The 24,268-nt window shown below is 32.4% G+C and overlaps 2 protein-coding genes across 3 annotated transcripts in view; one reads left to right on the top strand and one right to left on the bottom strand.

The window, feature by feature from the left end:
* Window positions 1–12,500, bottom strand: part of LOC120211640 (60S ribosomal protein L4-like) — a 30,173-nt gene extending 17,673 nt beyond the window's left edge. The window contains exons 1-2 of one of the 2 annotated variants that reach the window (XM_039210140.1): window positions 11,330–12,500; window positions 10,584–10,708 (exon numbers count right to left, since the gene is read on the bottom strand). In XM_039210140.1, coding sequence (XP_039066071.1) covers window positions 10,595–10,708; window positions 11,330–12,433 — 1,218 coding nt within the window. In that variant the 5' untranslated portion in view covers window positions 12,434–12,500 and the 3' untranslated portion in view covers window positions 10,584–10,594. Of the gene's footprint in view, window positions 1–10,365; window positions 10,709–11,329 lie in introns of those variants that run through there. The other variant, XM_039210139.1, reaches the window with a different exon arrangement.
* Window positions 12,501–16,751: 4,251 nt separating this feature from the next.
* LOC120211607 lies at window positions 16,752–19,349 on the top strand. The gene is made up of 2 exons (XM_039210105.1): window positions 16,752–16,978; window positions 18,988–19,349. Exons 1-2 carry the CDS (start codon window positions 16,822–16,824, stop codon window positions 19,254–19,256), a joined length of 426 nt encoding a protein of 141 aa, XP_039066036.1. The 5' UTR covers window positions 16,752–16,821; the 3' UTR covers window positions 19,257–19,349.
* Window positions 19,350–24,268: the final 4,919 nt, after the last annotated feature.

Genomic DNA, 24,268 nt, shown 5'->3' with positions numbered 1-24,268 from the left:
ATAAAAACAAAATCTATCGATGCTTGTGACGCGAATGTGTTCCGCAGGGTGGTGGATGTCGGTCTCGAGGAGGATTTCTTCGTATCACTGGTTGTGACTCCTCGCTGTCATCATCATCACCATTATCATCGTCGTCATCGTCGTCCTGAGTAGGTACATGATGAGCTGATGACGATGAAGCACCTCCATAGAATAAGGACCCTAGAGGTGTATGACTGACTATCCCACCGGCCTGCGAAAACTGGGAAAACTTATAAAACCCAGGCATCGCTGAGTGTGAAAACTATACAGGAGGTGTCTGTGTTGCGGCCATGGGTGATGAGGCTGAACCCGCCAAATATCCAGTATATAAACCCCAAGTTGAATTTGCAAACATAGACCCATAATAGCCTCCAGGAGGGGTCATCTGTGACGGTGGCGGTGGCGGGGTCATAAAACCAGGTGATGGTGACGGCGACGGCATCGGGTAAGGGAATGGCGGCGGCGGCATCTGGTAATGGAAAGGTGGTGGCGGCATCATATATGGCTGCGGTGGCTGCTGTGAAGGTCTTTCTGGTACAGCTGAGGATGAACCAGAAGCCCCTGCTCTCCGTCCACGAGTCGAGGGACGATGGTGCTGTGTCGGTGAACGTCTCTGTTGACGTCGCAGAAAGGTCTACCCTCGCGCATCCTCGGGAAGCAAAAACGGTTTCCCGTTACTGTTGAACCACTCGTAATAACCCTCAGCAACCATCAAGATGTCATAAAAAATGGGCTCTCTACTAGGAAGGCGCCGATGTCGATCCTCCCACGACACGCCTCACCAACGAATTTGTATCCGTCTTGCTGCGTCTATTTGTGCTATGCAACTCGTCCATATTGCGAGGCGCTTCCGGAATTGGTTGAAAACAACCAAATTGCCAGAGCACGCGATCAATGGAGTGCCACTCAACGGTCGCATAACAGATCAAGGAGACCATCGCCATCCAAACATCTGATGGGCCCCTCAACTCAGGTGGGATCACCGCCCTCACATCATCAGTAGAATATGGCACCCATTCAAACTAAAATAAATATATATAATTTTTATCAAAATAATAATCTAATTATATAACTATAATCTAAAATCGATTTTTAAACATTAAAATTCATACTTGTGTGCCAACCTGCTGATCGATAAGCACCCTATTTTTTTTCTAAATCATCAGATAGCTCCTGATGATATTTCCTATCAGTAGACCACCTATTCGAGGAAAAAAAATATTATACGTTGTATAAAATGATTAATATACGAAATCAGTTTTACAATTACCTCAATAGTAGTGGAAATACGAATGGTTCTTGACAATGGGACATAAAAAGGGCAATCGAGACCATGCCCAAGGCTGCAGTAGCAGGAGACATCCGCCGATAGCATTACGCCTGTAGTCAGTGGCTCAACACATCTCTCTGTACAGGAAAGCCAAAACTGCTGAGCCCCAACTGAGTGATCCGGCCAGATGAAAGTTGCCAAGGTGTCGCAACCACATGCAGTGAACTTGGTTGCGCGATTTTTCCGACACCAACAACCCTCCTATCAGCTGTAGTATGCATGCCCGTGCATATATTTTAACTTCATCCTTAGACGCGTCCTTGCTCAAATCACGAAAATTGGCATCTAACCAATTTAACGGTATCCGACCACCGTTAAAACTTTCCGGGACACGTCCTAGATTATCCCGACACAAAGCAGTCCAGGAACCATGCGCGATCCCCGATATCACATATCCATCTATCGGAAGCCCCAGGTGCATAGAAACATCCTCAAGTGTAATCGTGCACTCTCCGCACGGAAGATGAAATGTGTGGGTCTCCGTCCTCCACCGCTCTACTAAGGCAGAAATCAAGTCTAGCTCTATCTTACATTGACCCTGATATCTACCTATGTAACCGAATCCAATCTCTACTAAATACGGTAAGACACGGCTAGGTATCACTAACTTAAGATTCCTAATAAAAAGGATCTAATACACGGTCATTCTCCTAAAATTAAATAATTACAAAAATTAATTCTTAATATAATAATCATCCATTAAATAAATCAACAAATTATTACTAATAATTTAAATTAAATTAAAACGTTAAAATGTTACTGTATCAGCAAAGTGTCGAGATATATGATTTGCATCCAAGCGAAGTAGATCGTCTGCCATTTTATATCTGCAAAAAAAATTAAATAAGTAAAATATTAAATAAATTAAATACTTAAATAAATTAAATACAAAATATTAAAAATATAATAAAATATACCTTAGAAGAGATTATAAGAGTATTTGAGAGAAGTTGAGAGAATTTGGTGTGATGAAAGTGATTGAGGATGGAGGTATTTATAGGGAGGTTTGGGGGTATTGAAGTCGGGGTAGTTGTGTGGCACGCCTTCCTGACGCATGTCAGATTCACAGGGAAGACGCGACCCCTGCTCCGCGCCTTAGGTGTAATTACACACCTACCCCGCGCTTTATCCACGTGTATCCATGTCAGCATTAGGCGCGCTTCAGGGGGGGCGCCTTACCCCACGTGGCGCCAAATCAGCATATAGCGCGGTGCAGGGGGGCACGTTTTACTGCTAAGGGTGTTAGATCGGGAAATATAGTTTGACCGGTGTTAGATCGGTAAATATACCAGTCACCGGTGATTTTTCAGGAAAAACGCCATTTTATTTTAGGCTATAACAATTATTTTATAATGTGTTAAACTCTTTTTCACAAAATTTAAGAATTAATTACAAAATTGTTATTTGTAATTAATTATAAAATTTTTATAATGTTATTGGTGATTTAGTTTTTATTGTCAAATGATTGAGGTAAAAAGTAAATTTTTGTATTAATATAAATAATTTATCATAAATTGATTTGATTAACTTTTAAAATATAAGGTAGAAACTTCTCATCCCAATTACGTGAGTGATCCAAATTATTATTAAATTTTTAACAAGATAAATATAAATTATATATTTAAAAATATAATATTATACATACTTTTTTAATAACATGAAATGATTATAATATAATATTTTTTAGAATTTTCTTTAGTCGTTACAATACATATATTCACTTACGTTGCTACTTGAATTTAGTACATCTAGATAGTATTGTATGCCATTATACATATAAAATTTTAATTCTTATTTAATTATACACTTAAATTTTTATTTTTTATTTAACTATATTCATTCAAAAATTAATTGCATTCATTTATTTTTATATTTAGTAGATATAATAATTTATGTATAATTTGTAAATGTAAAATAATGTTGTGTAGATAACAATTTTAGTAATTTATGAAAATTAAATTAAATCAAAACTTCATATATATATATATATATATATAGGGATAGGATCTTGTTACATAATATAAAACTCTTTTAGTTTTACACATATCTAGGATCGTTGGATGAATGAAAATAAATGATTGGATAAATAGTAAGAAATGAAAAGGTATTTACTGAAGAAAAAAACAATGAGTCAATCTCATCCATTTATTTTCACTCATCATATAGTCTTCAATTTGTGTAAAACGAAAGAGTTTTACGTTGTGTAAGTGGACTCTAATCCATATATATATACTCTATAGTTCACAAGTAATTTTATACATTTAATAAAAAAATTGTGTATAATTTTAATATTTATCTTTTTTCCCATATGTATTATTTTAATTCCAAAGCATATCATTTATACTTTAAACTTTCGAGCGATCAATAAAATGTTTAGTAGTATAAATAATTTAAATTGACAAAATGAAATTTTTTTCAAAATTCAGGTTCCAGGGTGTTTGTCAAACTAAAATCTCAAATTTCAATTATTTTAGAAAAAATAATAACAATAAAATATGGGTAAAGTACCTAAATGATCCCTCAATTATAGGATATTATTTTGTTTAATCCCCTAACTATTAAAAGTTGCAAAATGGTCCTTCAACTATAAGATGATGCTTTGTTGAGTCTCTAACTATTAAAAATTACAAAATAGTCACTCAATTGTATATATGTTATAGACTCATCATTTTATGTTTAAAACTGACGCTCGTTTGAGCTAGACATTAACATGTTAACTGTGATATGATAAAATCTGATCCCAGAACCATTTCAACTGTATACTCGTTTGAGATTTTTGGATCATATGTTATCATATCCAGTAAGCATATTAATGTCCAGCTCAGACTGTCGTTAATAGTTTAGGAAAATGTTAAGTTCGGGAACAGGGTCGTGGCAGGGTTTTCGGGGGCCCTGTACAAATTCGTATAAAGGGCCCCTATTTTCTAGATATATTCGATTTCGGGGCAATAATAGTGGCATTTTCTTGACAAACGCCGCAATAAATTCATCTATAATGGCGTTTTATCAATAAAGCTGCAATAATAGTGGCGTTTTTTTGAAAAAACGTCGCAATAGGTCCATCTATAGTGGCGTTTATTGGTAAAACGCCACTATATATATATTTTTTTTGGGCCCCATTTTTTGGGGGGCCCTGCGCGGTCGCACAGTTTGCGCCCCCCAGCCACGACCCTGTTTGGGAATATGAATAATTGAGTAAGCATTCTATAAATTTTAATAGTCGGAGACCCAACAAAACAACACCCTATCATCGGAGGACCATTTTATAACTTTCAATAGTTAGGTAACTCAACAAAGTAATACACTATAATCGGGGACCATTTGTGCTCTTTACCCTAAAAACATTGATAATAATATTTGAACTACCTTCATTATAATAATTGTAATGATAAAGATAAACCTACAACTTTTAAAAGGAATTTTGCGCCTACCTCACCGAAGGATCAGATTTATACCGTATAGAATGCGTTGAGATGATTATAATAATCTTTGAAAAACAGATCAGACATAGAATAACTATAATTATCCGTGCATCAGCAGGTTAAATAAATTTGATTGTCAGATCTTAAATTTTATTCCGATAGATCATATGATCCCGTAAGAGACCTTATTTATTCATTGTAATTGATTTGACCGACCTTTCTTTTAAATTTTTATTCTCTAGACTTCATGCTTCTTTTCACAAGAAAGACGAAAAAATGGCGTTCATTAAGTTAATGCGGATGACTAAACATCATAAATCATTGCCGACTAACATTAAAGTTGTTTTTTTTGACCCGACATGAAAAATGAGCCACTATAAAACTTCAAATCTTCACACCTTTGGTATACAACCTTATTTGATTCTTTTAGACAAGATTCGTCATAAATGGAGAAGTTAACAGAAGAAATCTTGAGAACTAGACCCGTCTTAACAAAAGAAAACTTTGTTTCCCATTTTCAATAGCCAAAGATCTTCAGCTACTTGAAAGCCTACGGGTCTACAGCTGAAGGGTGGAAGCGATTGTTTCAAAAGAAGGTTGAAGGAGAAGAACATGAAATATGGTTTGAATTCAATCAGTTATCCTTCATTGGGCTCTGCCAAACCTCATAACTTTCTATTTAGGAACACGTAGAATGGTTTGCTAGTTCAAAAAGGTTCAAGAAAGTCATTAATTATTGAATGTGATGCAGTACTTGAGGTGGTTAACAAATTCAAAATCAAATTGCCAGATTTTTTTCATGCTCGGCTTAGTTCTTGAAGAGGTGAAACAGTTATAGTGAAAATAGGTCTGGTATTGTAGAGAGAAGATTGCAGAACAATTAAACATATTTTGGAGAGAGAAGAGAAGGCTTGGCGACTGAGAGAGTGCATGAAGACCAGAGAGTGAAGACTAGGGAAAGGGTGGGGTTTTAGTATGGCCAAATGATTTGAAAAAAAATTAGACTATCGTATCGTATCAGTATTTCGTTATTTCAGTAATGATTTTGAAGAAAAGATAAATTTTGAGCATGATCAAATGATATAGAAAAAACGTATCACATTAGCATTTTAGTATTTTACCAACGGCTGTTAATGACTAAATGACTAATAATTAAATCAAACATTAATAATCATTTATGCAATTTACCTTTTTTTTAAGGTTTTCTTTTTAAGAAATCTATATCCAAACGCACGCACGATGTAGACAACATTGCTCGAATGAGTTAACTAGATAGAACAATATTCTCTTTTATCATTGGGATCACTTCAAAGCTTTTTTTCCATTTGATTTTTATATTTCCTATTATTTTTCTAATATGGGTAAACAACAGCCAAGGCCAATAAACTTTTAATTTGGTTTTAATCAAGCCACCAATCATTAATTATTAACGAAAGTATCGATATAATAGTTAAGTAAATTTGTATAATAACATAATTGGTTTTCATTATTTGCATATTCTATCGATTTAATTTTAATTTTATTTCATGATTATATATATATATATATATATATTAAATTGTGTTTGATGCAATATTTTTATATTTTTAAATTAAATTTTTTATTTTCACAATTGCTTATGTATAACCATTTAATTAAGTCTTTTAACTTAATTAATAATTTTAAAATTTTATATTTGTATATAAACATATTTCTAATATGTAATTGAAGTATAATTTTTAAAACATTAGAAATTAAAATAGTGTATATATACGACGTAATATAAAAATATTGCATTAAACATATTTTAACCTAAATATATTTTCTTTTTAATCATTAAATATATATATTTAGTTTGGTTCAATGATTAAGTGTTGTGCCTACATCAAGTTTATAGATTTGAATCCTTTAAAAAAAATAAAAAACATCTTTGCATTAATTATTAACATATATTAAAGTTGGTTTAATTGTATTTGAGTCCCCTATTATTCTTATTTCTTAATTTTTCACCAATAAGATAAAATATAAAAAATTGTCAACTACAAACCAAATATTGGATTTGGCTCAGTGGTTAAACTTACTTCCTAAGACACCTAGGTTTGAATCCCCTATTTTTCATTTTCCTCCAATAATATGGTAGAGAATTAAATTTACTTAATTATTTCTATTTAAATTTAAGATTAAATTGATAGAATGTATAAGTAATGAAGGACCAAATGTGATATCATCTTGTTTATGACCAAATTGATAGAGTGTATAAGTAATGAGGACCAAATGTCTTATTATACAAATTTAGCATAGTTAATTATGTTAACTATTAACACTCGATGACTTATTTGAAATTAAATTGAAAGTTTAGTGACCTAATTGATAAAATATTTAATTAAATGGTTAAATAGAACTGAACTAAAAGTTCAGTGACCTTGGAGTTGTTTACCCTGATTTAGTTTATAAATTAAACTTAATGCATGTTTTGGTCCTAAATTATACCATTTTGTTAAGTTATAAATATGTCATATAATTTTAAAAATTATAATTAAGTTATTCAATTAAAATTTTACTATAATTAAGTCACTCTCTCATTAAAAATGAAACGGAAGCTTGACGAGGTATGATATAATAACAATTTTAATCCCTTAAACTTATACATTCTATCAATATAGTCATAATTTGAAATAAATAAATAAAGTTAATCATTCATATTGAATAATTCTATCAATTTAGTCATTGTTCTTCCAAATTTCTTGTTCTTCTGTCAAAATAATTTTTTTTATCGTTCATCATCTTTTCTCCACCCTCCTTACTTTTCTCACTAATTAATATAACATAGGGATATAAATTAACTAATTAATAGAATACGTAAAATTGTCCAATTCCACCCGGAAACAGGAACATCACTTCGATTTAAATTTTAATCGATCAAGATAGACGTAGAATTTTATATTAAGAGCAACGAACTCGTCCCCAAATCTACTTCCAGGTGAGCAGAGGAGGAGTTTTGGCAGGGTAACAATATTACCTTCAGGGGGTGTTTGGTTCAAGGATTGATGTTTGGTTGGCCGAGAATCTCATTCCCGATAATGTTTTATTACCAATAGTAGATTTTTTGGGGTATATTACTGGGAATGTCATTACCTCCATTCCCTTAGGTATTGTAAACATTACCGGCGTTTTGGACTAAAATGCCCTTAAATTTTTATTTTTTTTTCAAAAATATCATTTTTCTGTCATTGAATAATAAAAATTCTACGAATGTTAAATTACAAATTTATCCTTAAATTATTTTAGATTTACAAAAAAAAGTCTATAATTAAAATTTTATATGAAGTTCAGGGGTTAAAAAAATTTTTACCCTTTCATTAAACCTTTTTTATATTTTTAATTTTGTAAAAAATTTATATAAATATTATGAATTTAATTTTTTAAAGAAAAATATATAAATATTTTAAAATTTGTAATATTATACAAATATACATTCCAATAATCTTTTATTCATTTAACCAAACACGATAATCTTACATTCATGCTAAACCAACCAAACACAAAATACAACATTCCCAGTAATCTTATTCCCTGATAATCTTTTATTCCTACTGGTAATCTTACATTCCGTGAACCAAACGCACCCTCAGAATCATATATTATGACCCCGGAAAAATCAGGTAACTCACACTTCTCTACCATCAGTATGTTTTTCTGCCAAACCGGTTGTTCACGGCTGAACGTGCTCCTGTCCGCCAGCATATCCGTAGCTTCCGCGATTGTAACTTGATGTTATATTTCGATGACGGGATCGAAATCATCCTCGTCGGAGAGTTCATAGCAAGCTCTCCACTGATGCCGCAGTTTACGTGCATGGGAAGCACACTTGATCAATGCAAAACCGCAGAGAAGAAGCGTGAGGACAGCCAGGCCGGCTTGAGACGCGTTAACCGGTGCCGAAATTGCCAGTGCCGAGTGAAGTTGACGAGCCATGGGAGACCTCAGAGACTGGAAGTGAGATTAATTTCGGGGAAACTGTTGAACAACTTTTTACATATACATAAATACATACACCCATATATATATATATATATATATATATGGCTAAACTTATTGGGGTCGTTGGAGTTGAAGGATTTGTTAGGGTTTGACGTTAATTAACAATGTTTGTGGCTTATCAATAAAAATAATAAACAATGTCTATGGTTTAGGTCCACATTATTGACCTTCGGTTGATAGGTTTTTGCATGCTAAATCAATTACGGAGATAAAATTTTATGTTGATAGTGCGGATTTAATAAGTTATATTAAAAATTTAAGAGTGAGAAATTATAAAATTCCATGAGTGTAGAATTTGATAATCAATAAAAAATATTAAAAAAGACCTAAACTATACGAGAATTTAAATTTTTTAGAGGTACGATCATACACATCCCAAGTTTATCCATGTGCTAAACTCTTAAGTTTTGATTTGCTTTTTCTAAGAAGAACAGTTGAACCTGTCCCAATTAGTGAAATGGAGAGCTACAAGAACCCTGCAAGGTTGCTCATCAGTACAAAGATCATATCTTTATGGATTAAGTATTACTATAAAGTATACCATAACTAATTCAATTTTGTTTTTAAATGAAAATATTAGCTTTAAAGGTCAAAATGATATGGATTGAAAACAAGAAACAATAATTACATATTCGTGTCAATTTATATTCAATTTGAGCTATAGTAAATAGTTAAGGGGTAAACTATATTAATGGTAATTGAACTTTTAAGCCGCTTGCATTTCAGTCATTAGCATCGATTTTTTTTATGTTACTAAAATTAATAATGGTTTCATTTCAATTTATTAACGATAATTGATGTGGTACTAACGACAGCCGAGTCTATTCTATAATAAAATGATAACACATGTTATCATCTTATTAATAAGAAAATAAAGAGAATAAAATACATGTGATGATAATCAGCCCAGAAAGGTTCAACACCTTACCATTCCGTTGTTAAAAAGTATTATAACATAGATAAAAATTATATTTAAATGAAACGGTGATTGAAATAATTTTATTTATTTTATAAAATATATTAATTATAACATAAATTATAAAATAATATAAAAACTATTTTTAATATTAATTTAAATATATCAATTTCATAAACTTTATTAATAATTTATTACAAAACTAAAAGATTGATGAATAAGAAAAGTGTTTCTATTGAAATTGTTACTTAAATTCAGTAATTTCAATGAAAGTTTTCAATTTGAATGATCAAATTACGAATTCTTAAAATTTTGGTGATTATATTACAGTATTACACTATCTAAATTAATGTCGAACAACCATATGAAATAGAGCACTAAATAAATTTATATATAATTATTTATAATATTTCAATATTAATTAATTCGAATTTAAACTATTACACAATATATATATATATTCATATTTTTTGTTTAAATTTATAGTATTATTTAATAAATCAAGACCATATAAAATTATATAATATATTTTTTAATGTTGTTTTTAAAAAAAAAATTAAAAAAAATCTCAAAACAATAAAAAAGACCAAAACATGGTTATTATACTTAGCTGGACACTGCAAAAACAAGCATTTCAATATCATAAAGAGCAACCAAACTTATAAACTAATTAAATTACCGTTCTCATATTATAGAAACTATTCCACTGGCCATAGAATGCGTAAACAGGGAGGGAGGAGAATACAAAGAGTATAGGAGCATGATAATTCACCAATTTTCCTTCCACCCACACAAACTCAAAACAGCAAAATGACAACGTCAAAACAAGAGTCTAACACAAACATTTGAACTTCTCTCTCACATTACCAAAAGCAAAAACTAAAATTACTGAGACACACCCAACCACTTAGAGAAGTTCTCAAAGTCGGTGTAATCACTGTCTGAGATCATAGTCTGATACCATGCTTTGCCTGCTGCCTTAATTGCCGTTGCCTCCTCCTGAATAGTTAAGAAAAACAAATAAGGAATCAACGGACTAATGTAGCATTCGGAAAACATACAGGCTCAAATCCTTAGTACGAATACAACTGATTAGAATAGAGTAAAAGTAAACCCCGAAGAATCATTTGTGCACCCGAATTAATGCTCAACAAAAGGTCGAATCATTAATGCAAAAAACTCATCCATAATAGAACTTATAAACGGCTCAAAACAAATAGTGGAAACTCACACCAAATGATAAACATGAAGAAAACATAACTCAAGAACAGGAATAATGTTAGTGTTAACTGACAAAAGTATCAGCTTCCAAATGCAAGACAAACACTCCTTCTTGTCAACAAAGATAATAGTACTTGACAAACAAAATGAGTAAATAAATGCATTAAGCAACTATAAGCAAAACAACATATGCTGCAAAGCCTGTACTTAATCGAACAACTATAAGCAGTAATAAGCAAAAATATATAATTTAAGAAGCATAACATACAAATGCATTAAGCATTAAGTAAAAAAACCCGTATAATTCCATTCCAATATGCAATAACACACAGTTCTAAGCCACAGAGAAGCAATTATCATCAGTGAGAAAACACCAACAATCAAATTGAACTTATTTACCTTGGTGATGGGTTTCCTCTTCTTGTCAAGCTTCTCCTTTTTACCCTTAACACGTTGTGCCTCAGCTAAAAGAGACATCCTCTTTGCAGTCTTGGCATACGGGTTCAACTTCAGCATAGCATTCAAGTTCTTAAGTGGGTTCTTCTTCATAGGTGCCCTCTTGATCTCCTTCTTAATTGGCTTCACAACTGACTGAACTTCATCAGAGTTAATGATCCTACCCAGATCAGCATTGACCATCTTAGATCGAGGTAGCACGTACCCTTTCTTCTTTTCAGAAGGCTTGTCAAATGACCCGTAAATCGAGTCCAGCTTCTCATAAGCCGATTTGGTCCAAATAACGAACCTACCAAGGTGTCCACCAGGTGCCAGTTTTAACAGATTAAGCCTCTCAACGTTAGCAACCTCGACTCCCGGAATGTTACGGAATGCTTTAACAAGCTTAGCTCCCTCAGTTCCGTAAACAATCAATGGACCTTTACGGGAAATGTACCTCCGGTTCCTCATTTTTCCTTTTCCGGGTCGGATTCCCTGGCTGTCCTTAGCTTTTTCCACATCGGGATATGCTCCAACCTGTTTCAAAACCTTAATTGCACCCGAGGTTTTCTCTACGCTCTCCACAGCATCAGAAATGACCAGGGGCATCTCCGGGACAGCCTCAATGCGGTGGCCACGAGCCATGACGAGGGAGGGAATAGCGGTGGCGGCGATAGCGGAGGCAACGGCATAACGCTTCTGGTTAACATTGATTTTCCGGTGCCAGCGTCGCCAGATCTTGGTGGGAGCAAACATGCGTCCACCGCGACACATGTTTCCGAAAGCACCTTGGCCTGCACGGTGAGTACCACCGCCAGGAACACGGGGAATACGCGAGACGGCACGACCGGTACCCCAGGATTCAGCTGAGGTCTGGTGACCGGCGCGTTTGGAGACGGCATATGGTTGACGGCTGTTTTTGGAGATGTTGTCGTGGACGAAGGTGACGATGTCGGGTCGGATCGAGGCTTTCATGACATCAGCAAGAGGAACGGTTGGGGTGGCATCAGTAGCCATGTCGGACTCTATGGTCTGGACAGAGACAAGGGGGCGTGCGGCGGCGGCCATTGCTTAGGGTTTGGGTTGCGAGGGAGAGCGAAGAAGATGGAAATAAAAGAGCGCTAGGGTTTTGTGATGTATGAATTATTTATATTATGTTTTATTAGGAAATGGGCCGATGAACAGAAAACAAACCAGGGCTAGACTCGGAACTTCGCTTACTTTATGGGCCATCATTTGCAACTACGAACACCTCGACCAAATTTATTGTAATAACTCGGAAAACTTTTTAAATAAGTCCTTATATTTTATTGTAATTAAGACAGACACTTATTTAAAATGAACGATTTGTTATATAAATTCATACTTTGCATGGACTTAAAAAGCTATTCCAAAAGCATTAAATTCAATGTTTTTCATAGTTGAATATCAATCCAAATACGTGGTGAAGAATCGTATGATATATCAATCTATGACCAATGATTTCATTTTTTAAGGAGAGCGTGTGATTAAAAGTTCTCAATTGACACATTTTCTCTTTCTTAAGTTGTGGGTTCAATACTCATTAGAAACAAAAGAAAGAATTCAAAAAGAAATTGTCATACCATAGAAGAAAGAAATGACCTTTGAAGTTTTAAGTATCCTCAGTAAGAAATATAAAGATTATTTCCATTAATGTTTTGTAAGTCTTAGATATATGTAGCTTTTAATTCATAGGAATAAATACAATAACCATTACTTGTTAGCCTTCGGGCTGACTACTTTTATTAGTGGTCTATTCTTCCTTCTCTAACTCCTGATGCTTAGCTTGTAAGTCCCTGGAAAATAATTAGCATTATCTCCTTAATGGAGCTTCTACAAAGTTGGAAAATATCTCAAATGAGTAGATTATCTTTGAAGCTCTTCGATGGTGGTGTTCTTTGTTAGCTCGATCGATTAATCGATTAATTCTAAGGGAGTGTGAATTAGATTTATAAATTTTTTTGTGGAAAAATAGAAATAATTTGCTTAAACAATTTAGAGTGGTTCGATTCTTAAATCAATTCTACATCTACTACATTAAATATTAACACTAAAGATTTTCTCAAAATCCATTAGGTTTACTTCTCTTTAATGATAATGTGTAGCCTTAAAACAATCCTTTAACATTTATACCCTAAAACTTTGAGAACATTCTAAAAAAGAAAATACAAATAAAGCAAATTAAAAACAACCCTCACCATGATTAAATGTTTGTAAAGATAAATTCACACAATCAACAGTTGATCAAATTAAATAATGATAACCACAAGTATTCTTATAACAATAATAAAATAATTAAGCATTAAAGAATTCTTTAATGTTGGTACGTCTTTTCAATAATGTTTTTCTTGATGGTTTAGATGATTTGGACTTGTTTTTATACCTATATATGGTTATTAGTTGTTAAAAGCCGTTGAGGATGCAAAAGAGTAGTTACCTATAAAAAAAAAAGAAGTATTTATGATGTAAGGGATTGATCCTTTTATAAAAGTGATTCATCTTTCTTTCTTTTTTCAACATTTTAATCGTTGCTGTTAGAAAAATATAACTATTTCAAAATAATACTATTAGCATTGAATAATAAATAATAAAGAAATAATAAAAGAAATATGATGATTTATTGTGTCGTGGTAGAAGTCGGTGTCTTAGAAACAATTTTATCCGAATTAGTGTAACTTTGAAAGTGGATGTTGTCCTCAAGGTTAACACAGTCTTCTCAACTCCGTACGCCTGAAGTGAGAAAGTGGAACCCTTTGTGCTGCTTTTTCTTCGAAAAGAAAATTTCAAGAAGAAAATAAAGAAACCATCAAATTGTGTGCTCCAATTAGGAAAAGAGACTATTCATTTTATAAGAGTAGTTAAAGGGGTAAAATTATCAATTGACAACTACCTACTCCGACTACTCCCTAAATATGGGTAACTCACTCCCGAATTTAGCCCCTACTATTTGCATTACTCACGATCTCCCACTAATACAATTAAGTAGATAATTTGAATATGAGAAAAGAGCAACAACAAAATTAATCGCTTAAGTACTAGTGAATGTATCTGGAACTAATACATAATGGAATTAGTAATTCTTCTTTTAATAAGTGAACAAATTTAGAACTTGTTAAAATATGAGTAAACTTACAATGCACCACTAACTTCTTCACCAAGTGAGTTTCGCGATAGATCAATAATTTTAGTCAATGTACCTCGGGATGCTGGTACGTGCTTTAGAAAGATCGTCCAAAGACTTTCGTAGAAAGTGGTTAATCCTTCACACTTACGTGGGTGATTTCATCAGGTTTATCTCAATATAGATCATCCAAATCATGAATATGAATTATTAAGAGCATTTAGAAAGTCCAACCTCTCAATTTCAAAATTTGGTAAATTCATCAAGTTTGTCTCATAAGAACCAGTCAAAGTTTAGGATATGAATTCATTAAGAACATATAATAATTCATCATGTCAATTGGGTAAGTTCATCATGTTTGTCTCACAATAATAAATCATGAGCTATGAATTCATTAAGAGTGTAAAGAAAATCCTTACACGTCAATGGGTTCATCAAGTCCTTTTCAATAGGACCACCAAAAACTTGGACTATAAATCCATTAAAAGCAAAATCTAAACTATATGTGTGTGTATTGTTTGCCATAAGAATAGGTAAGGATGTGCACTATGAGTCTTTTCATGGTTTCATTTGACCACATGAAACTTAGAAAACTAAGTTATGTATCCACCATGAATTTCTCAACCAAATAGGTTTAAGACTCCTCTCGACAAACCATGAATCACTTTTCCCTTCAACTCATAAGTTATAAGATCAATATAATTATCTTCAATCCTCTTGTACTCCAATATAGGGGTTATCTATTTATTTTACTAGCTAATGTATTTTCTTATCATTATAGTCTTGGTTTTAAATCATTCATCTGATATGTTACAAGACTCGTAAAATCACAAAAGATAAAAAAATATCTCTCTTTCAAGGATTTTCAACAAGATATATTTCTAAGACACTTGATCTTTTGATGGGCTAAGTCAAGAGCTTTTATCCCAAACTTTATAGTAGAGTTACTAGAATAAATTTATTTTTATTAACTTTCACAAAAGTTACTATACTCCATATGAACATATATCCACTAAAAAATGGTGTCAATGCATTATCAGTTATCCGATCATGATATCCTTTAAAAATTGTAGGATATTTTTCGGTAAACTGTAACTACCAAGTCATTGTAAGCATTTAATGCTCAAGACTTATTTCAATATCCAATACTTGAGTTGTATGTATATTATGAACGTGAGATCAAGAATAAAAAACTTTATTAATAGTTTTAACATTTTCACTTGGAGAAACACTGCGTCATATTTATTTCTTTTGTCAAATTTTATGTTTAAATAATTATTTCGGAAATTATTGTAACATTAAAATTTTCTATAATCTAATAATATTGTGGTAGTTTATCCTAATTTAATCCTTGTTTGTAGAAAAAAATAAATTACCACTTATATTAACCCTATTTTTATATAAAAGATTATTATTAGTAAAAGTTTTGACTAACTTCCTCCTAGTGCTCACACCATGGGAGAAGGCGCACAAGAGTGCTCATCTGTTGGTTGCCGATGTTTGATTTCTCATCCACTAAATTATTTTAAAAAGGGTAAATTACACAAATGATTCTCTGATTGCAAGGTGTTATTTGTTGAGTCAACCGACTATTAAAAATTATAAAATAGTCTCTTGCTTATAAGATATTATTTTGTTGAGTCCCTTAACTATTAAAAATTAAAAAACGGTCCCCTAACTATTCATATATTTCAAACTCGCATTTTTCGTTAAAAAATTAATGACAGTCTGAGTTGAAAGTTGACCTATTAATTGAGATATGATAATCGTTTGAGATTTTGAGATCATATTTTATAATATCACAATCAACATGTTAACATTCAACTTAAATTACTGTTAATTTTTAACAAAAAAATACGAGTTTAGAATATATGAATAGTCAAGTGACCATTTTGTAATTTTTAATAGTTAAAGACTCAACAAAACAATGTCATATAATCAATGTTCATAACCTTTAATAATCAAGAGATTGAATAAAATAATCTCCTATAATCAAGAATACTTTACCCTTATAAAAACAGCAGTGCCGATTTATGGTCCGTAATTTATTCTGACTCGATGAACTAACGGTCGAATAACATCCCTTAGATTGTGTGGTCCACTAATATATTTCCAACTTAAAAATATAAATAAAATAATTAAAAACTCCTGATGCTGCCAAGTGTCAATGGATCGATGACGTGGAAGAGCTTGAGGTTTCCCGATGGATAAGAAAACAAAGGACCCAAAAATTATGATTTTTTTTTTGGGTAGTTCCTTGAAAGAAAAATCAATATTAAGGCTGGTAAGTGTAATTGGAATCTACAGTTGTGAGATGCTAATGGATGTTCGAGCTGGGTTTGGGAGATTAAAATCTCAAAGCTTTTGGACAACTTCCCAGAAATCTTCTATTTCTTCTCCTCCTTATTTCAAGACCTTCTGCTCCAGAAAGGATTCTCAGCAGCAACCTCAACAGAACGACGATAACAATGGTATGAAATGTCCATCATATTTAAAGCCTCAATATCTATGGATTTCGCTTACATATCAAATGGGTATTTTGTTTATTTTCACGTGTTTCTTGAAAACTTTCGATTACTTTGTTTTGTGTTGTACATTGCCAATCTGGTTAACTGATAGAAGGAAAAATTGGATATTTTATATTATTGCCGTATGGATCGGATTTCATGATGTCTTAGAAGTACGAATCACACATATGTATAGTAATCTTAATGGATAAATGTATAATTATACATCAATTCTTCCGCATGTTACTTGATTGACATCATTAAATAGTTTGATGGATAAAATTAAAAGTTCGGTGTCATATTAGAATCCCGTAATTGAGTGGTCATGGGTATAGTTTATCTTATCTTCTTTAAATACTCACCAGTCTCAAGAATTTGTCGCTTAGGTGCATTTCTTTGGTTGAAGCCAGGGAACTCTAAGTCAATAGGTTCTCTTAAGTAAAAGATTCTTGATTCGTTCTAAGGAAAGAAATAGTGGCAAATCTTTAAGGATGGTGGATCCTCAAAGAGGACAATACCTTGGATATAATAAGTGTATGCAAAGTGACGTTAAAACCAAGCACGGGTGCGTGATTTTATGCCAGGGGTGTGAACCTTTTAAAATAAAATACAAAGAGAATACCTAAATTATATAGGACTTTGAAATTTTCAGGGGTGCGACCGCTGCAGCACCCCCTCGATCCACCCCTAGTTGAAACCCTGTACATAAAGAACGTGAAGCAACACAGGAAATTTCGTTAAATTTTGGTCCTTACAATTGTAGCAGCTGATGTTGAAGTTTTACTGTTGTTCTAGATTAAGCAAATGAAGGTTTATTAGTTTGTGTTAAAGAACAGGATTCACAATTACTCAAAAATTTGATGTACCTTTAAAGTCCAAGATTGTGTGGATGAATTGGAAATGGGATAAGCTTTTTATGATCTTGAATAAACCTCTCTAGTAGTTGTGATATCTATCTAGAATTAAGATTCTTGTCAAGTTCACCTTTACCATAGTTATCCAATTTGCCTGTGATCATTGTAAATCTCAGCTAAAGATACCCGCACCAGATATTTTCATCTGATTTTTACGCAATAGTAGCTGAACTTGGTGAATTTGGTATAATTGGAGAGCACATTTAAAAGATACCTTTAGATTAAGACTTGTGTATGCACAGTGAATACCTTAGAATTGAGAAAAGAGGATTGAAGCAGTGATATTATACTAGAATCTAGAGCTTTGCAAGCATTCTTAAGTGGCTGCATGTATATATATCTGCAGTCATATCTTAGCATTGCGAACCCTTCTACTTTCCTTTAGATTAAGACTTGCGTATGCACAATGAATATTTTAGAATCAAGGATGGAGGCAATACAGTTATACTTGAACCTGGAGCTTATTTTGGTTCATGCAACCTCTTAAGAAATGGTATCCAACTAATATGGGGGTTGAATTTAAACATTTCAACGGAGAAACCCCTTCCCCTATCTGTAAAATTTCATGCAAGATAACGGCTTTTGCTATAGCATCTTGGTACCTGCCCTTGTTCAAAACTCTTTTTGTTTTGCTTCTTTTTAGAGTTGTCACGGTGTAAGTTCTGTAACCTTATCGTTTCTCCTCATTGCTACAACGTGCATGCATTGGTAAATTATACCTATATATAATCATACACAAATACATTCTTTGTCCTTGCTTCCTGCAATCATGTTTGCATCAAACACAAGATTTATCTTTGTAAGTCCATGTCTATTCAATAACTGCATCGTTTGCATGTCTTGAAAGTAAAATACTAACACAATACAAGTATTATACAATATTAAGTGATATTGCAGTCTTCATCACATATAAGCTAGATCTGTATTTCTGCTGATATGTAAATAAATTTTTGGATTAGACTAACTGTTGCTCCAAGACCACATTTTCTTTTAGTTACTCCTTAATTTATATTGCCCTAACATTGTTGCTTCTACTCAATTACTCTTGAACACACTCAGGTGATAAATTCTCAACTGACTGGGATAAGGCATGGTCAAATTTCAGGAAGCAAAGCAAAAAGTCCCTCCTTTCGGGGTTTTCTCCGAACAAGTATGTCACCTGGAATCCTAGACAATCAAACTATCCCTTGTCCGAGGAGGTCGATCCGATAAAAAGAGCAGAGAAGTCGAATCTCATGTTGTGGACAAGTCCGGGGTTTACTTTAGTGGGAGCAATAATAATAGTGTCATTCCTTTTGTTGTATACCATTCTTGCACCGGTTAAGTGATATAACAGTACTTCTAACACAAGTAAATCAAGGCATCACCGGTAAAGAGAATGCTGTCATTTGCTCTAAAAATGTCATGGTGTTACAATGAAATGAGAATTTGCAGAAAGACAGTTTTATTGCCAATAACTCTCTCTATACATGAATTAGTTCAAGTTTTGCATGATTAAACAAGATCAGCTTTGATTGTCTTTCGAAATAGCGAAATTATGAGTTCCGAAACCCATGGTATAAGATAATGATGGATAACACAGCAAGCTCAGCAGTCTTCAGCTAGTTTGCAGCAGGATAACAGAGTCGACACTTAAAAATGCATGTGGACTGAAGACTACGCCTCAAACTTTAGCATTAGGCTCATTAGTTTGAATTGACGTCTTGGCTAATCTTGCTTCGAGTTCATCTAATCATCCACGTTCAATTTGTCGCGGAGGTTCATTTCCACTGCAGCCTAGCACAAAGAATTTTAGGGATGACTCAAGAAAATAAGACCATGCACAAACACTGTATCTATAGTAACAAGTGAAAGGCATACCTCATTCGGTGTTTCTTCCATTCCACAATCAATACAGGAGTCATAGGAGTTTTTTTTATTTGGCATACTACAGAAAATACGTGTATTAGTCTGGTAACCTAAATACTTAATGAGAATAAAGCAACGAACTTAACCTAAATACTTAATGAGAATAAAGCAACGAACTATGCAGAAATAAGGGATGACAGGCTGATAGCAGCACATCTATTTATTTATTTATTGGAATTGGAAGGGGGAATAAACCGAAAACTAACAATCAGTCTACAATACGGTGGACCCGAGGAGTACGTAGATAAAAGATCATGAAGATAATTAAACAACAACGGACGATCATTATCTTACAATATTATCAAATACATTATTTTTATTATTTTATAAGGGTAGAAGATAGAGCCGTGAACTGAAACTCATGGTGCTCCCCTTCCTGAGCCGACTGTAACATGCATCCAAAATCAGTACCAAGAAGATCCATTCTCTTTTAGCCATAACCCTTAGAGGAGATCATTGAAATATCTTCCAAGTGTTTCACTTGGTTGGAATTCTGCTCTATAGTCAACAGAAAAATTCTAACCATCCTCCACTCCCCAAACTCTTATTGGCTTATTGCTGCTAATGTGATTAACTGGCTTGATTCAATGTGCATGCAGTATGGTCAGTTTGATCATCATTTCAAAGCTTTTCATGTAAAATCATCCCTTGTTTTGTCACATTTCTAGATTTTGATCTTCTGATGATATTTGGCTTACTTTTTACATGATTTTTGCAGGAGCACTTGGTTAATTAATCAAAGGGTCACCCCAAAAGTTTATGTATCCAACAGTCTCATGAATGCCGATGCTCATGATCTGGGATACACATTAGATGCTTACAAGGACATGCAAGTATGTATGCCCATATCCTTCTCTTTTTTATATGGTTAATCTTTCTGGTATTCATTTTATGAAACAACCTCTGTTTATATAACATGTTCAACGAATCTTTTATGATATATTCTTCTCTTAATAATGTATGCATTAGGTCTTTGCAGATGCAAGGTTATGGCAAATGGCACTGAAAATTAAAGAAGATAAAGTATCAGTTGGGATTACCCCTAACACAGCTACAAGGTCCTCGTTGATCGACGCATGTTCCAATGCAGGTCTAGTTGTGCAGACATTTCAATTATTTGAAGAGATGATTCTCTCTGGATGTGACCCAATTCACAATGTTGCAACACTTTTCAACATGCTTGTGTTGAGGCTAGCGAGTATGACCGAGCTTTTCGCCTTTTCCGCTCCCGGTCGGGAGGATAATACAGATAGTATGTTAGGCACAAAGCAAGTAAACAACGGATCTTCAGTTTCAGCTGCATTGGACCACATAACTAATTCACATTATCCAAGTGTTGTGAAAAAGTTTTCCATTCAAACCTACTACAACTTTTTAATATTTTAATGAAGGCATGCTGTATCGACTACTATCTAGGCGTACAAATGAACAGAGTGTTCGACAAACTATTTGTGAACCATTCATTTATGTTTGTATAACGTTCATTTACATTTGTATAAATGTTTGAATAGAGATTAAATTGAATATAAGATGAACTTTGGAGTTCAAACTATGAAGCTTAGGAATTTAAGTACTAGTAATGTAATTTTATCATAATTTAGATTGCAGATACAAGGTAAAAAGAGTGTTGGTTGTCTAAATCTAAACAAATATTAAATGAACATATCTGTGAATGTTAAATGAATATGTTCACAAACGTTAAACGAACATGATTACGAATAGGGATGGGCATGGGACCCAAATCCGATGGGTCGGGTCGGGTTTTTTATTAAAAAATTGGGTTCAGATCGGGTCGGGTTTTTTTAAAGGTGATGTTCGGGTCAGATCGGATTTGGATTTAGGGTGAAAAATATCTGACTCGACCAGACCCAAAAAATATAATTTTACCTTATATATTTAGAAATAATTACAATAATACTCATCTATATATTTTTTTCAATTAAATTGTTTTTATTGAAAAAAATAATATTTTTTATTATTTCGGGTAGGTTCGGATTTTATCTCAAACAGTTGGGTTGGATTCAGATCAGGTTAAAGATATATATTTTTCGGGTCGGGTCGGATGAATGATGTCAAATTTTTAGATCAGGTCAGGTTGGCCGAAACTCAACCCATGCTCCCTATTCGTATAACATACATTCTCCGGAGTTTCTTCTTTTAGACAGTGTATAAAATAAATTTAATTAGAGTAAAATATTATAATTTAGGTTGTATTTTATATAAATTCGTACATATACTATGTAATTATACAAAACACTATAAAAGCTATATAAATTTATGTCATTTGATAATATTTTGTGCAATTAAGTATTATACAATAATATGAGTAAATTATGCGGTTAGCACCTAAATTTTTAAGTTTGATCTGATTTAGTGCATGAACTTCCAATTATTTTAAAATCATATTTAACATTAAATTTTTATTATAATTTAATATTTCACCGTTAAAAACTTAACAACAAAACTGACGTGATATTTTTAAAATTTTTTAATTACTATTTATTATTTTGTTTAATTAATTTTATTAAACTAATAAAGTAGAGACACGTATCAAAAGAAACAAAACGAAGCAAATAGACCATGCGGGAATGGAACATGGCTCTCTTGGGAGGGTCAAAAGCACTGAACCATTTGAGATAGGCGAGCCACTTGTCTTATTTTCGCATAGTATATATTTAAGGCAAAATCCTTCAGATAATGCATTGGAAAAAAACTTCTGATATTACGTTTGAGGAATTATTTGTTGAAATAAGGTTATTTTTATAGTAATCGATAAGGTCGTCAGGTAGTTCAAACAACTTATACAGGTCGTCATGTAATCCATGCGACATTTAAGTTACCATACAATCCACGCGACCAATCCTGCTCCCCCACTACTCCTCCTGATTTGATAAATAAATTTTTAAATAAACTTTAATTTTATATATTTCTTTAAACACTAATCCCTATCACTTTTAACTTTATTTCTTTCTTCATGATTAAAGTAAAAGCCAAATGATTGTTCTTTATTACAGTTTTCAACATGATTTTTCACGAGAGAAAAAATAATTGATGCATGGGAATAAAAAATGTTGTATTATTGTAGCAAGGTTTAGGATTATATATTGGCGTTGGGTATGGGGTAAGAAGAAAGAAAGGGAGAAGAAGAGATAGGCAATCGATAAGGTATTTTTTTAATATTTAAATTAGTTTATTAGTTTAAATTATTAGTTTGTTAGTTTAAGTTATATTATATAACAAAAATTTAATTAATTAGTTTGTTAGTTTAAGTTATATTATAAAAAAGTAGTTTATTAGTTGAAGTTATATTTTAAAAAAATTAGTTTTGTTAGTTTGATAATTTTTTAGTTTAAGTTATATTAAATTTGTTTGTTGAATTACATTAAATTATATCAAAATATTTTATTCTAAATTAATATTTTTTTATTTGTACAGAAAATTAGCAATAATGTTTTCACGATTGTCCATTATAATAGATAGATTATGAAAAATGAGGTCGAAGTTGTTTTTCAATCTGAAAACCCAATATATATGATGTTCAAAAGATACTTTTAGTTCGCCATTGGGGTTGTTAACATCACCGATCAATAAATAAACGTTAACCACCCTTATATTTATCTTATTAAAAAAGGATTAATTTTGCGTTCACTGTTAATTTTGTTATTTCTCTCTCTAGATTGTGTCTTTTCTCTTCGAAAAATACTCATTTTCTCTTTGATTACTTCGTCTTTTGATTACAAAAATTTCTTGTATAAATCTAGCGATGCATGATCTTCTGATCTATTGTGATTTTGATCTTAAATGCTTCGATTTTTTGAAAAAAAAATTAACCATTATTTGATTAGATAAGATGAGCAACATTTAGAAGAACATGTTGGAAGCAATAAAGAGTTTTGTCAAAAAAAAATCGTAACTACATACCATGATTATTTCATGAAATAAGGTTGTTGCTACAATAACGAGGGAACGCATGGTAATAGCAACTTACCTTTGACGTCATGAAAACAGTGCGTCTTTAATGTATGTATAGAATGCATATACAAGAGAAGTTGTCTGTAAATATTATAAATTCAGCTTTGATGAAAAATGTATTGATGCTTTTACTCACTCCGAGTTTAATTCAATTTTATCCAATTTTGGGTATTTAATGCTTTGATTATTAAATGCAATTGGTGCAATTATTCAATGTATATCAATTATCAAATTTATCAAATACACACCAATTGCATAAAAAAATTGGACCATATGAGTTAGGGTAGGTCGTCCAAGTGCAGTGTGAATTAGGGTAGGTTGCCTGAAGTACCATGAATCTCCTTTCGTTATAGTATCAAACACCTTATTCAAGCAAATAATTTTCACAATACATTATCTTAAAAATATTTTTTTCAATCACATTTTTAATTGATTATTATTGTGAGAAAATCAATTAAGA

The sequence above is a fragment of the Hibiscus syriacus genome, unplaced genomic scaffold (assembly GCF_006381635.1).
Source record: "Hibiscus syriacus cultivar Baekdansim isolate YM2019G1 unplaced genomic scaffold, ASM638163v2 tig00109978_pilon, whole genome shotgun sequence".
Classification (NCBI taxonomy): Eukaryota; Viridiplantae; Streptophyta; class Magnoliopsida; order Malvales; family Malvaceae; genus Hibiscus; species Hibiscus syriacus.
This window is presented reverse-complemented; position numbering and strand designations above follow the sequence as displayed.